Raw genomic sequence first — 14,998 nt, 5'->3', positions numbered from 1 at the left:
TGATCGAAGGTGCCAGAGACATTCATAATAAATGGGCCCAAATATCGAGTAGGTGGCCTTTAGATGAATTGCGAGACATAGTTGAGGAGCAGAAGGTCTAGATAAGTAAGGATAAGGAACTGAAAGACATGGTAAGTATTACTACCTACAATTCTCACCATTGTTAGATTAAGAAGCCACACTAACTTCTCTCTAGTTAGACCAAGTTCCGCACAAGACCATTAGACAGAACTATAGTAAGCATCCCGCAGTAATTAACTATATTAGTCGATTTCACAATCACCCCTATTAGTTACGAGCGCTAAAGATCGTCGTCCGAATTACGAGCCCTTACTTGAATAAAACCATAGAACGGTTTAATGGATACTACTTGGAAAAGGATCAGGTAAGATATTATCTAAGGGTAGTATGCGATAATCTTATTCCAATATTTATGAAATTCTTAGTCTAATCCGAGGTTTTATCGAATCCCTAATAGATAGGGTAGAATTGCATCGGCCGCGCTCTAACGCGAGAATAATATTCTCAAATATTCAAGATTTCTATAGACTAAAGCTTTTCGCAAATATATTCAGCCTAACTTTAAAATTTTTGGTGCGCTTATATTATACAGCTTTATTAAGCATCGTCTTTCGAAAACCCGAATATACGGGTATACGAAAACTAAAGAGGAGAAGTCTAGGCGATATATTAATAAGGTTAGTTCTTTTAATTGTTAGATTTATATGATTTTCCCGGGCTAATCCATCCCAGGCTAATTTTCTTAATAAAATAACGGAACTTCAGCGTTATAGTATCCAGCTTGCAGACCATAGTATTCTAACAAATATCGATAATATTTCAGAGTCTACTAAGTACTATTGTCTAGATACCATCGCATCTGGTTTCATGAAAATCAGAACCAAGGACTCAGGCCTTTTGTCTACCTTGCCAGATAGAAAAAAGAGTACTATACCCCCGAAGTTTTATCTTCGTCAACTTCGGAAATCGATTAAAAAGTAACATGGCAACTTCCAAAAGCTTATTCCGAAATACCTTCAAGACATGGCCTCGGGTGTGAAAATCAAGTATACGAAAAATAATAAGAGTAATACTGCGGCCCCCAAGCCAAGCTAAGAGGATACGCCTATATTGGATAATAGTAAATCTAAGAATCATACTACCGATAAGGAGAATAGCAATACTGAATCCGATGATAAGGAAAGCAATACTAATTCCGACGAGAGTAGTGATACTAAATCTAATATTGAGAATAGTGATGCTGAATCCGAGAATAATAATACTAAAGCTGAAGACGAGGACAATAATACTAAAGCTAAAGACGAGGATAATGATACTAAAGCTGAGGACGAGAACAATAATACTGAAGCTAAAGACGAGGATAATAATGCTAAATCTGAAGACGAGAGCAAAGATGCTGAATCCGAAGATAAGAACAAGGATATCGAAACTGAAAAGAAGAATGACAATATTGAGCCCGGATATCAGAATAGCAGTACCAAGTCGGATACTAAGTATATGGCCGCTAAGAAGAACCAATAGCATACCCAGACACCAAGTGCTTTAAAAAGCCCACGCACCTCTCGCCGATCTAAGCAACTTAAAACCATTGGTAGCTCCATCAAGGCCTGTGATGAGATTATTGGAATCGCACGTCGTTAACTATGAATTATGATATTCTCTCATTTGTGAGTTTTAACTATCCCTTAATAAGTGAGAAAAGGCTAACTAATACTCAATCTTATAAAGTTTTATCTATATCCTTCGCTTTACCTCGGCGGCCTTGATCGAAACTTGGCATTTATATTGGGATAGGCCCCGGTCTCTATAGTGTTTATGTAGCTAATATCTTTGATAGTAGAACGAAGTTTTCCTTAGATATAATATATAGCAATTAATCAGTTCCTTTTTTATTTCTACGTATATTGCCCAAACTCGCAATTATGAGAATAATATAATAGGTAGGAACATATATAAATTAATTACCCTGTAGAAAATGTCCTTAGTATTGTAATTATCTACCTTAAAATGGTAAAGTAAATATAAGTAGCCGGATACTGTAGATATTTTAATTCGGTATTTCGGTACCAAGAAATAAAGGGAAAATATTATTCCGTTATTCTACTTCGACAATATTTCCCCTCCCTAAGACGTATATTCCGTTAAGGAACTAGCTATCTTGTTAGCATAAATAAGTTAAGTAGGAGTTTTAAGGCTTACCTTTCCGATATCCTTATTTCTGATACGGCACATCTGTTATATATCGGCAGTACCCTGCCCTGTGATATACCCTCGATGGAGTTTCCTCTTGGCAAAGAGTTGGCTTAATAATCCTTACTAGTACCCCGTCCCCTGTATGATATGTTAATTTTGAATCTCGCAAATGTTAGAATAGAAGTGATGGAACTTCGGAAGTAACAGACTTATTGCCGTACTCCTGGGCTATATCTGTTCTATTATACCTAGAATGCATTCTTGAATGGTCTTTCCCAGGACTTGGCCTAGATGTGACCGACCCTACTTTCTCGAATTCTCTTAAATGTTAGAATATATGCCAATATATGGATACCCTGATATTCAAATACTTCTATGTCCCTGGCTTGCACGGTATTGCATATAGTAAAGTACTTAATACGCTCGGTTGGCCCTAGGAGAGAAGAGTATACTGCAGTTATCAAATAAGGAACCGCTACCAGATTTTGAATCTATTTATTGGCCTTCCTAATATTTACTCCGTTATTCACTAGCCTGGCTTGTAGTGAATACAGACGAAATACCTTTAATAAATACTCGAGTGAAGGCAGCTCGGCTAGCCTAGGCAAAGAACTATTTGGATTGGAATGATAATTAATAGGGTCGTGTACTTTGGACTGGTGAGACCTGGGATAGGAGTTTTCATTCCAAGGTCTCCTTCACCCCCTATAGCGAGCGGCACGATACGAAATACTGCTATTACTCCCGCCACGTAAAGCGGTGGTTATTCTGGGGGTCATTCTTTAACTCGGAAAAAGGTCCTATTCTAATATGGAAAGAGGAATGGGGGCTATTTGCTGCTATTACATACTGTCGTCACGTTTTACCCTTAGTGGCATCCTGGATAACGAGGCATACCGATACCTACTTTATGCATAATAATACGACTATTCACCGGTCTATTGTTACACATAAGGAGTTACAGTGGCGAGGGTTAGAGGATATACAGTGGCCCCCCTTCTCACCCGATTTAAACCCGATGGAGGATATTTGGAGCTGGATGATGACTTATATCTAGAATAATTACCGTGATAAACTAGGCCCAAATGATATCGAGCAGGCTTTAATAGCGGCATAGGAGGCTATTCCGAGCGATTTTTTGTGTGAGCTAACACAATCGATGAAGGATCGATGCAGACTAGTTATCGAGTCAGACGGAGGCTCTATTACTAGATAGATTGATCTACGGGAGTAAGGCTGTTGTTTGGGAAGTTGCAGTGATGGTTATCGCCATAGATCAGGTCTTTGTGACATGATAAATCTCTCAAATGTTAGAATCTGAATCAATAGGTTGGTGAAAGGATCCTCTAGCTGGTTATCAAAGGCGGATCTGTATTAACCCTTGTCATTATTTACCTGATATGTATGTTCTCAGCTGATACTATCCCTTGTCTTAGATGCTTTATGATACATCCAGTTTATATAAATCTCACATTTGTTGGATTGGCAGGTGAAAAGGGGGAGGTATAGAACAATGTAGGTGTCAGAATATCCTATCCATTAGTAGTCATTACCTACTAGCTACCCCCGTCCTGAGCGACCATATTCTATTTAAACCATGATGTATGCCACATTCTGATACTTATCTTTTTCCAGAGGCCTCACCCAACTATGACTATCGAAATGTCCACTACAACCCCAAGCTCCTCACGTATTGAGGTGGTTGTACCTCTTCCTCCTCCCGATATAAGTTCGTTCTCTTCTACTGGTACCTTTCACACCGAAGCCATGTCTGATTCAGATCCATATGGACCTCAGGTATGTAAACAATCCTACTTTATTACATGAGTATAACTAACTAATATTTATGGAATATAGTGACTGAAGAGCCTACTGTTATTCCTGGTACCCCGAATGAACAGACGGGAACAGATAGTGAATACGAAGCAACGGAAACTAATCATTTGGTGACTCGCGGTATCTGTACTAAATGGGATCCGACCTTAAATCTCATAATTGTGACAATTCACAGAACTACGCAGCGAATTATTATGTTATCGGGACCATTCCAGCAGGGAACGCGGGAGGCCTTCTACCACTAGTGGAGGAGGACTACCTGGAATGAGGAGTATCCGCAATGCTACTTCCGTACAACGGGCCGCTCCTCCCATGTTTGGCAGTTATTTACAGAAGGAGCTGAGTTCCCATCTGGAATCCCGGTTATCAAGTGTAACTCGTGTGCTACAATATTTTCGCATACTGCTATGCCCCGTTCAATCGGCACAAGCTCCCTAGTTCGTCACCTTCGAGCTTCCCCTCTTTGTCGTGGACCTACACCTCGTGTTAAAACGATTACAGAGGCATTCGCCTCGCAGACGGAATTTATGTATACTCCTGAACGACTTAAGAAGTATACTCTAGAGTTTATCCTTAACCGTTGCTTACCATTTGCCCTTATTAACTCGCCTTTATTCCAACGGCTCCTTCGTCTAGCTGCTGGTAATGCTTCACTTCCAATCCCATCGCGTCATCAACTTACGTCGTTCCTTACTGAGAAGGTGGAAACATCAATATCAGAACAGCTTACCAAAATCCCTCCTAGCGCAATAGTATCATTCGCCTTGGACTGCTGGACAAGCCCTAGTACGCACTTATTTATAGCCATCGTCCTTTACTATATTAATGAGGATTGGGAGGTTCGCAAGCTACTATTGGAATTTGCCCCCCTTACTAGTACTTATACTAGGGACCGACTTGCCAAGGTAGTGTTCGAAGTCCTCGTTCACCACAATCTTGTTAATAGAGTGCTGTCTGTTACAGCAGACAATGCTTCGAATAATGGGACATTATGCTCCTGGCTTATGTCCTATATCCGGACTCATGGTGCCGATCAGCCTGGCTATAATCCTGGCCTAGCTAGCATCCTGTCGATTGAGGAGCACATCCCGTGTATCCTACATATTGTCAACCTGGTAGCGAAGGTGATCCTAAAGTCAATCCGAGCGGAGCCTTCCAATGATGAGGAGATCACCACATAGAACCCTTCGGGTTTGCGTGTGCGAAGTAATGCGGGACTACCATACTCTCTTGAAAAGGTATTACTATTTATTACTACCCTTCATTAACAATTCCAACAATTGTTTGTTTTATAGTTCTAACAATTGTTTGCTTTATAGATCCGCAATCTTTCTGTGCTCATCACTACTAGCTCAAAGAGGTTGGATCTCTTCAAGGAGCTACAGGCTAGCAGAGAGGGGGGGCCGCTCCTCCCTCGTCATGATTGCCAGACACGCTGGAACTCGACACTCCATATGCTTGCTCGCGCCATGGAGCTTCGTGATACATTTATACTCTTCATCCAACGCTGGCTAGATGATGATCTATCTCATCTACGCATTCAGGCTGAAGAATAGTCCCAGCTAGAATACCTTTTCGAGCTTCTTGTCCCATTTTACGTGGTGACGCTTGGTGTTTCAAAGGCCGCCGACCCATCAGTTAACCTGATTTACGATATATACGAATACCTCTACGACCATTTGGATGCCTCTATTAAGAAACTCAAAACCAAACGTGTTCCATGAAAGATAACATTATATACCGGAATCAGAGCTGCTCGCGAAAAGCTGTCGACGTACTATGCTCAGATAAATAAAGCTTAGAGATATCTCTATGCAATGGCTACCATTCTTGATCCGAAATCAAAGCTACAGACATTCAATAAGGCCTCATGGAGAGAGGAAGCTGAGGACCTAAGGGATGGGTCACCCGAAGCAGATATTGACTGGGCGCAAGAGTATCGACAATGCTTTGAAGATATCTTCTCTTATTATCGGGTACAATATCCAGATATTATTATACCCGAACACACGCGTCACCGAACTCTCTTTGAGTATCTGCGTGACAAGGGCTTCGCATCAAAGAAACAGAAGGATCTACAAGGCAAGTCTCGAGAGGCCATCGTTTTCAGTGAGGTTGCGGAGTATCTTGGTGAAGGTAAGACGTTATAATTCTCCCAAATGTGAGATTTATATATTCTAACATATGTGAGATTCAGGAACCGTCCAAGATATATCGATCCTCGAGTACTGGAAAGTAAACTCCAAGCGCTTTCTGATTGTTTCTATGATGGCTCGTGATATTCTGGTAGTTCCGCCTTCCACTGTGGGTGTAGAGCGGTTGTTCAATATCGCTCGTGATGTGAAATACTTTCGCCGTGCCGGACTGAATCCCCAGACCGTCCGGGCTATCATGGTGGAGCTTGCTAGTAACCGCCTTGATAGAGACAGGCTCGTTGCCAATGACCCCTCTGAGGCTGAAGACTTTACTCCTATGGCGTCCCTTCGTCACATACAGCGCCTTGACCAAGTGATGGAGCCTACTATCATGGAGTTCTCGAACAGGGAGTATATTAGTGATACTGAGGACCCGCTTCCCCGTCGTCAATCAACTGCGCCTATTAATGAGGAAGAGGAAAATGGGTATGAGCCGACCCCTTCTAGTGCTCGAGCACGTCGCCGCAGTAAACGGGTACTGATCTAATATTTACTTGCCTGATCCTGATGTTTTTTTCTATTATACTCCGCTCCTGTATTTAGTGGTGATGCCAGCTTTGTTGTCGATTGCTCTTTATGTATATCTTGATTATATCTTTTGTATTTTCTATATATTATATCTGTGGCGTTATAAATTTATACATTGTACATGATATAACTATATCCTATATACTTTCACAATCTCACAATTGTGAGATTGAAATAAATTTCATACCTTTCGGGTTAAATCTTTACCTTATGCTAGCGAATAATACTCCAGATAATTTTAATAGCGTACTATATTATTAATTCTCACATTTGCGAGATTCGCGTTTTAACTCACAGGGATATTAAACCTTATAGATGGGTCCCGTGGGCGACCCATCTGCCCGCTCAGATTTTTGAACCCACCCACTACCCACCCACTGCCCTCGCCAGCTGACTATGGTGGGCAAAACCCACACCCACCCATTTACCCATGGGTTGAGTTCTGTCCATCCTCATGTCTAGGGTAGCTATTATTTTCTTTCTAACTACCATTTAAATAAGTAGGTTTTATTAGGTTACCTAAAACTCTAGGTTTATAGGTTACCTGTAACTATTAGACTTCCGTATGGGCGGGCTGGGCGAGCAGAGGCCTTAGGCCTGCCCGCCCACGCCTGTCCATGGGCCGCCCATGAGCACCCCCTGCCCGCCCATGGGCCGCCCACGGATAAGGTTTAATGCCAAGCCCTAATTAGTCAGCCACTAGCGTATATAGGTAGGCTTACTAATTACCTCCCTAGAGCTTATTTTTTTATATTTTTAGCTATTAAATTAACCTAGTTAGAGTATTTTTTAAAATAGAGACAAAGAAAGGTTCGGATTTTTAAAATTGCAATAATTAAATAAATAAAATAGCTAAAAATATAAAAAAAATACTACTAGACCCCGATATATTACTTGCTTATATAATCGCCAAGAAATGCCAAGAAAACCTATGGGCGGCGCATGGACACGTGGGTGGGCAGGTAGATGACCCCTGCCCGCCCATGCCCCATGAAAGGCAGGCCCCGCCCGCCCATTCGGCCCATGGGCCGCCGCCCGCCCAGCTGCCCATGGGTTTGGCCCGCCCATACGGAAGTCTAGTAGCTATTCTGTGAAAGAAAACGTGCTAATAGTAGATTTAACCAGATATATCTCTAAAAATAGGACATATATTCTTTCTTCCTTAGAGAAGTATATTCCAGTAGTAGTTTTTAAGGAGAACTACTAAACTAATAGATTTTTTGCAGGGAAATCTTTCTAAAAACCTAGAGAGATATTTCTAGATAGTATAGTCCACCTCAGGGGATACCTAACTTGGATAATACTAGGTAGAGTATATTTCTCCATAAAGTGGAAGAGTAAGGGTTAGTTTCCTGTTTTTTCTAAGAAAAAACCTAGGAAGAAAAGCTACTATCTTTTAAGTAGTGATAGTCAACTATTTCACTTTTCCTTTTAGCAGAGAATTGGAAACTAAAACAACTACTTTGGTTCGCTTTTAAGTGGAGGTCTCTACCTTCTAGTTCTAGTTTAGAACCTTCCAGTATTATAGAGGCCTCTAGTTTCTTAAAAGGGGTTTAAAAATCTATGTAAAACGTATTGCATAAGCTAGGTCTATTTAGATATCTTAGCCTACTAAAAGAAATCATTTTGAGCCTAAGATCACTAAAGATAGCTAGGCTAGTTTCCAGTAGTTCCCATTTGCAGGGACCTAATAGCTTAGCCCAACTATTGGGTATTTGGCTGTGGCCGCTGATTTTGGGTAACGTAGATTAGATAAGGAAAAATAAGGATTAATAAGCGATAAGATAGATAAGATAGGATAAGGAAAATCAAAATTAGAGAAAGGCAAGGGCAGAAGGAAAAAGAGGGCTTAGGTAAGCAGGGTTTGGCAGAGAAAATCAAAACAGAGCAGAAAACTTTTCCCGGGATATTGGGGTGTTTTTCAGCGAAATTTCTCCAGAAGTAGGAGGTATTTTGGGGTCAAAATTGAACCGTAGATTGAGCTCAGTAAAAGCTTCAAATTGAGTCGCTTTTGGCCATAAATGGCCATCAGCTGCTTGTGTTCTGTGCAATACCTATATATAGATTGCAGATTACCTCAAGCACAATACCAGGCTAGTAAGGTTAATGAAGGTAGAGAAGAAGTATCTGACTCTGGAATGGCGAGATGGATGTATTTAAGCACCTCCCGATATACAACGTTTCGGGTAAGCGGGCCTGGGTCTAAGTTAACAGAAAATTGAGAGGCTGGGACTAGGGTATACTCAGGGATATCCCTCTCTATATTCTGATCTGACCCATTAGTAGTGGCTATAGCTAATCCTTTCCTAGCCTCTGGATTTAATAGAACGGTGATTCGTTTAGTATCTATTGCCCGGGATAATGCAATATATAGCTGGCCGTGTGTAAACACGGGAGAGCGGATATCAACTATAATATACTCTAATGATTGGCTCTGAGCTTTATTAATAGTTATTGCAAAGGCTAGCCTCTCGAGGAATTAATGCCGGTAGAGCTTGAATGGGAAGTCCAGAGCGTTACTCTCATGCCGAACACGGTAAATAGGGTGGATATTCCTGTCGAAATCCCCACTATTAATTTGAACTTCGAGATATTGATGCAGAGCCCGGCGTAAAATAAAACGTGTTCTATTGCAGAGCCCTTTAGATGGGTTTAAATTCCGCAAAAGCATTATCGGAACGCCAATCTTGAGGCGTAACTTAGATGGTGGCGGAGAACCGGAATTTGGAGACTGTAGAAATTCCCGCGAGACTTCCTTATGGGCTGCATCATTGATATCAGTGGTGTTAATTGCATATCGAGTAAGCACTTCTCTCGGGAACTTAGCGAGGAAGTACTGGTTAAGAAGCCGCACATTCTCGTTTAAAGATGTCACGATAGCACGATCCTTAAAGAACTCTGGGTTAGTAGAATTCTCTGCGAGATTTGGGTACGCCCAGTCCGTAAAGGCAGTCAAATTAGTGGTGGACTTGATGACTGGGTGGAGCCGGATCCAACCCTGCAGGGATTCATCAATAGTGAGCCTTGCCAGCCACTCTGCAAAAGCTCGATTTTCAGAGGTAGCACTTCGAAGTCTCATATTCTCACGCAGACTCAGAATGCGTAAATCCCGCCAGACATTAGCGTTGTGCATTGTGGCGTCAATAATATCTTGCTGGGTACCCATCGGGATAACGGGTAAAATTTGCTGGAAGTCCCCACCCAAAATAGTTGGTAGACCACCAAAGGGGGAATCAACCTGACGGATGTCGCGGAGCGATCGATCAACAGCATTAAATACCTGAGCTGAAGTCATTGAAGTGTCATCCCAGATAAGTAAAGATGTCTGCTGGAGCAGCTCTGCTAGCTGAGAAGATCTAGAGATATTGCATGTTGAATGGTCTTCGATAGGGATTGGGATCTTAAAACGTTTGTGCGCAGTCCTGCCCCCGGGTAAAAGGGTAGAAGCAATACCCGTAGACGCAACACAGAGCACAATAAGGCCTTGGCTACGTATGCGTGCGCAGATAGTTCGATATAGAAATGTCTTTCCAGTGCCGCCGGGACCATTAAGGAAGAATAATGTCTTCTCTGGTATCTGCTCTAGAGCCTCTAAGATAGTTCCGTAAGATCGTTGTTGATCAGTGTTGAGTTGCGCTTCCAGCTGCTCAGCTAAAGCTTCCTGCTCAGCTCGGTTATAGGCTAATTCCGCGGCAATAAGGGGGTTCGTTGGTATCCCGTTTCCTTCCCAGTCATTTTCAAACATTGGTAGCCCAAACTCCTCAAGGGAATGTTCTTCTTGTTGGAGCAGACGATAGATAAAGTAGAGACCTAAATCTCTCGAAGCTTTCTCCATAGTCCAGTTAGAGGGATAGTTAAGATCGCCTTGTGAAATCCGTAAAGAAAGATCATCGCAGAACTGGTTGCCGAATTGAGACCAAATCCTAAGGGCAGCGTCCTTATCTAGACTTCCAAATGATAGAGCTGACACAAACATCATTCTAAGAGCAGTTCCAGTTCGTAGCTGGCAGGCCTCCTTAAAGCAGAATGTCCACTCATCATCTCCTGCTAGAAGCCCTAGAGCATAGCAGGCTTCCTGAAATGTGGGTTAAACAACCCCGTTAACGGTTCTGAGGTCTTGATAACTCTTGGGGCCTCGCACAACGGTAAGGAGACATCGAATATAGTAGGCGTTCTGTACAGGTGATAGAGGGTGCATTCGGCCAATCTGTCTCGACTCCTGTTTCCGTGGCTTCCAGCATCTATCTCTTGACGTTATTAGCGCATATTCCAGATCAGAAAGGATAGAGACTTACTTGCGGTCCCAAACGTATCGAGATGCCATCTCCTGATATAGAAGTTTCTCCGTAGAGTGGCCTCTATTATGGGAGAAGAAGGCATCAAGCTGAGATACCTGTCTATCGATCTGTTCTAGCATGTCTTGGGTGTCTTGGCTTTGGTCCCAGACCACAGTCTGCTGAGATGGCAGGTGAACCACCAAAGGAAGGACTGGGGGGTAGTGGGAATGGATCGAGAAGCCAAACAGTCTCCAGGCCGCCTCCATAGCGCCCATATATCGCCCTGACACATACTGCTTTATCTCATCTGTCCCTCCTGAATCGAATTCGACAGTGGCGCGATCTGAGCCTTTATGAATGTATTTGTGAATATAGCGAACAGAACCCAGCGAGGCACACGATTCCACGTTGATATGAGCGTTAAATATCGAGCAAAGGTATGGGCTATAGGGAGCGACCCAACTATCATGGATCTGGACCGTTGGGATAGTTCGGCGCAGATCGAGGTTAGGATGCGGTATATCAGTGCGAACCTGATCTCTACGTCGATACTCAGCATATCTAGCAGACGTTAAGATAGTATCAGGACGCAGTTTCTTCGGGAAGACTTTGGAACAGGGCTGCGGCTTGCCATTATCATCCAAGCTACAGGGAGATTTTGGCTGCCCATTACCTGCTCCGCAGGGCCGGTGGATCATATGCTTCGTTATGATCGGAAATAGAGGATCGTTCTCGGGGGAATCTCAGCACACACAAATTTATCAATATATTCCGGGTTATCCCAAGCGCCATCGATCCAAAAGAGAGTGTGGGAGTGAGGAAGACCGCGTTTCTGCCATTCGATAACCTAGGGAGATAGAGAAGAAGTTAATGGAAGTTGGAATAGTTAAAAAGAACCAAGGGTTACTTACCTGAACGTGTGCCCGATATTTACCAAAATGGCCTTTGCGAAAGATATCAATCATAGCATTATTCTTTAAATTGAATACTCGAGACACTAAATCAGGACGGTCATTCCAGACCTGCTGAGGAGTCCCATCCGAGCCTTTAAGTAGGTTATTAGCTATCTCAGGCCAATGGGGGTTCGCTGTAAAAGTCACGAAGAAGGCTGGCTTGCCGTAATGTTGAACAATAGCCATCGAGTCCTGGTAATGTTGCTGCATGTTCCTAACTGAGCCAGTAAAGGTGGCAGGCAGAATACGACGGCCGATGGAGTCTGGTGTAGCTTCAGCTGCCATCATATCGCGTGTATTCTGATAGAGCTCAGCTCGAATAGTCTTCTGGTTGTAGTAGAAGTACTGAAGTCTCTGCATATCAACAGAGAGAAAAATATCAACCACAAACTGCTGAAAGAGAGCGGCTCCTCTATGGAGGATGTTGAATGAGCCTTCCCTATCCCAGAGGTGCCAACGAGAGAAGGAACGAATAGTAACCTGCTTGTTTCGCCGTGGTGCTCCAGCGGTGGTGAGGCTGCGCAGGATTGATGAGCGGTTATGGCCTCGGCCGCCAGTGGCATAAAATAACACATAGTGAAGAGGGAGATATAGTGGATGTTCAAAGTGAATGTAGGAGAACCACCGGCCCTGGGTATCTTGAGCCGGAGCGGCAGCATCGGTATCGTCGGTTAAAGAGTTTCGAATATGGGAGATGAACGGATCGGCTTCACCGCGAGTCAGATCAGGGGCCTCCTTAAGATATAATAAGACGTCTCGATAGCCCGTGTCGCCATACTCATGAGGGATATCGGGGATAAAGCCAGCAATCTCAGTGTTGGCCTGGCTAACCGGGAGGTCATACTGCTGTCCAGAATCAGGGTCCTTCATCAATCTGAGGGAAGGAGTCAATCGAACATGACCGAGCTCAATATTCTCTTGCAGTACCTCCCTAACGCACCTAAAGAGGCGATAGTAGGGATTGTGGGCTCGAATGTAATCGTTGGCGATGGAGACAACCTCCGGGAGATATCTAACATGGCCGATATTAGCCAACCGCCGTGACATTGCTTTCTGGGGGCTAAGGAAGTAGAGCTGAGCAAAGGCTGGTTCTTGGCCCGGGCGAGCTTCCAACGGCCCTTGCTTATGATAAGTCGTCCCCTGAATCTGATATATATAAGTATGTTCATGGGCGCGCAGACAATCAGACTTGCGAGCCGTAATAGCAGTAAAGGCCAAAGAGTTGTTAACGTGTCTGATATGCCTGCGGAACAGTCGACCCAATCTGCCAGCCTCATTCTGAGGATTATTATCGCAGAATAGGCTTCCTATAGGTGAGTCAACTGGGGGTTCGGGTATAGGCGAATGGCCAGCGAACTCATGCATATCGAGGCCGCCGTTCTTGCAGCACAGGAAGAAACGGTCCCTCTTCTGCTTCGGCAGCTTCTCATCCCAGAAGATAGCCCTGCAATGAGGGCATATAATCGATCTGTCGCCTGTGTCGTGGGTAACCCAAAGCCCTCGATTATCAACGCTGGCAAGAAGGGATCCAGCCTCGCCGATATCCTCGATAGCATCCACTAAGGTAGCTAAAGAGAAGCCGTTGACAATATCCAGGCAGGTCGAGCAGCGTTCTATATGGGTATAGGGCTCTAGTGTATTGCCGCAGCTGCAGTGCTTGGGGGCTGATGACGCAGCCCTCAGTCGAACCCTCTCACTTCGGCAAAGATTGCACGCAGCATAACGACGGTCCGAATAAGAACGCCCACACCCATTTGTACGGCAGATACGCCTATCGGTTCGAATGATGAATGGGGGGCTTGATTCAGCAGCTATCGGTGGCTCTGATTCCGTGACATTACTTGCAGTAGGTTCGGCACGCGGAGGTGGTATAGATGCTAGTTGGGAAGGGATCGAGCTTGCTGGTGTTATATCGGTAATTGCTAACTGACTGGAACTGGATACCGAAGACGCCGAAGTAGCAGCCGCGAAAGAAGACACTGGGATGGGGAGGGTAGCTCCAGATCCAGGGCGGCAGTCCCTACAGTACTTCCATTTTCCATCCGCTACGTCTTCCAATATAATGGAGCATCTAAAACACTTCCTGGGCAGACATTCTGAGCAGACCTTTCGCCGGTACGAAGGGGGTAAAGTCGTGGAGCATCGAGAGCAATATCGAGCGAAGCGAGCGTCTCTACAGGGAGAGCACCATTTTTGACGTGAGCCAGCCTCCAGAGCATGATTGCAGGTCTCACAGTATCTGGTTTTCGGGGTGCGAGGCATCGAACAGTGTATATATATAGAAAGAACTGAGTATATATATATAAAGAGAAGATTGAATATGATAAACAGAGAAAAAGGCAGCAACAGCGACGTGGTTGGTATATATGTCTAGATAGCTGGAGCACGGACCAACTAACTGCTAAGCTTTAACGGAAGCTATTATTAAGTGCCGGGCCGGAGCTCTATTACGCAGCAAACACGGGAGATGAAACTTACTCAGCAAAGCACGTGGGAGGATGTTTACCCAGCAAAACACGTAGGATGAAACTTACTCAGCAAACACGTGAGATCAAACTTACTCAGCAAAGGCACGTGAGAGGGAAATTATTCAGCAAACACGTGATACTAAATTCCGGCCCACAGTACCATTCGAGGTCCGCGGTCCACGGTCCATGGTACCACGCCGCAGCACGCTGGGCCGCGAGCAGCTGATAGTCAATATATGTAGCCGATCAGCTGACTTTGGTGTTCCGCCGCCAAGCCAAAACGAAGTATTTCTCAGCAGTCACGTGACACCACATCAAAAGTCGACACAACTTCCAAAAACGGATAAAACAACAATGAAGAAAGATAGATGGACAGTTCAAAAAATGGCCAAATGGTCCGCAGAGGCCTTATCTATCAACTGACGGAGGAAGAAGTAAAAAAAAAGACGGAAGGGGGTGTTTTTGACGTAGCAACACTTTTTACAACTACTGCAGACAGACTACGCGGGCACGTAACTCGAAATTGT

General features: G+C 43.9%; 3 protein-coding genes across 3 annotated transcripts; 2 read left to right on the top strand and 1 right to left on the bottom strand.

Annotated features, from left to right (window-relative positions):
- Window positions 1-801: 801 nt before the first annotated feature.
- On the top strand, window positions 802-1,542 carry TRV_01371 (uncharacterized protein; the record flags this gene model as incomplete). Its single annotated transcript, XM_003024424.1, has 2 exons — window positions 802-998; window positions 1,179-1,542. Coding segments are annotated over 2 exons (561 nt in total), but the record flags the coding sequence as incomplete, so codon positions are not given.
- A 4,325-nt stretch (window positions 1,543-5,867) lies between these two features.
- Window positions 5,868-6,834, top strand: TRV_01370 (uncharacterized protein; the record flags this gene model as incomplete). Its single annotated transcript, XM_003024423.1, has 3 exons — window positions 5,868-6,186; window positions 6,248-6,671; window positions 6,789-6,834. The coding sequence occupies 3 exons, from the start codon at window positions 5,868-5,870 to the stop codon at window positions 6,832-6,834; spliced, it is 789 nt and encodes a 262-aa protein (XP_003024469.1).
- A 2,418-nt stretch (window positions 6,835-9,252) lies between these two features.
- TRV_01369 (uncharacterized protein) lies at window positions 9,253-13,659 on the bottom strand (the record flags this gene model as incomplete). The annotated part of the gene is made up of 5 exons (XM_003024422.1): window positions 9,253-10,848; window positions 10,915-11,014; window positions 11,069-11,695; window positions 11,803-11,897; window positions 11,962-13,659. Coding segments are annotated over 5 exons (4,116 nt in total), but the record flags the coding sequence as incomplete, so codon positions are not given.
- Window positions 13,660-14,998: the final 1,339 nt, after the last annotated feature.

Source organism: Trichophyton verrucosum, assembly GCF_000151505.1.
Source record: "Trichophyton verrucosum HKI 0517 chromosome Unknown contig00115_1.f1.exp, whole genome shotgun sequence".
NCBI lineage: Eukaryota > Fungi > Ascomycota > Eurotiomycetes > Onygenales > Arthrodermataceae > Trichophyton > Trichophyton verrucosum.
Note: the sequence above shows the minus strand (reverse complement) of the source record. Positions and strands in the feature narration are given on the sequence as shown.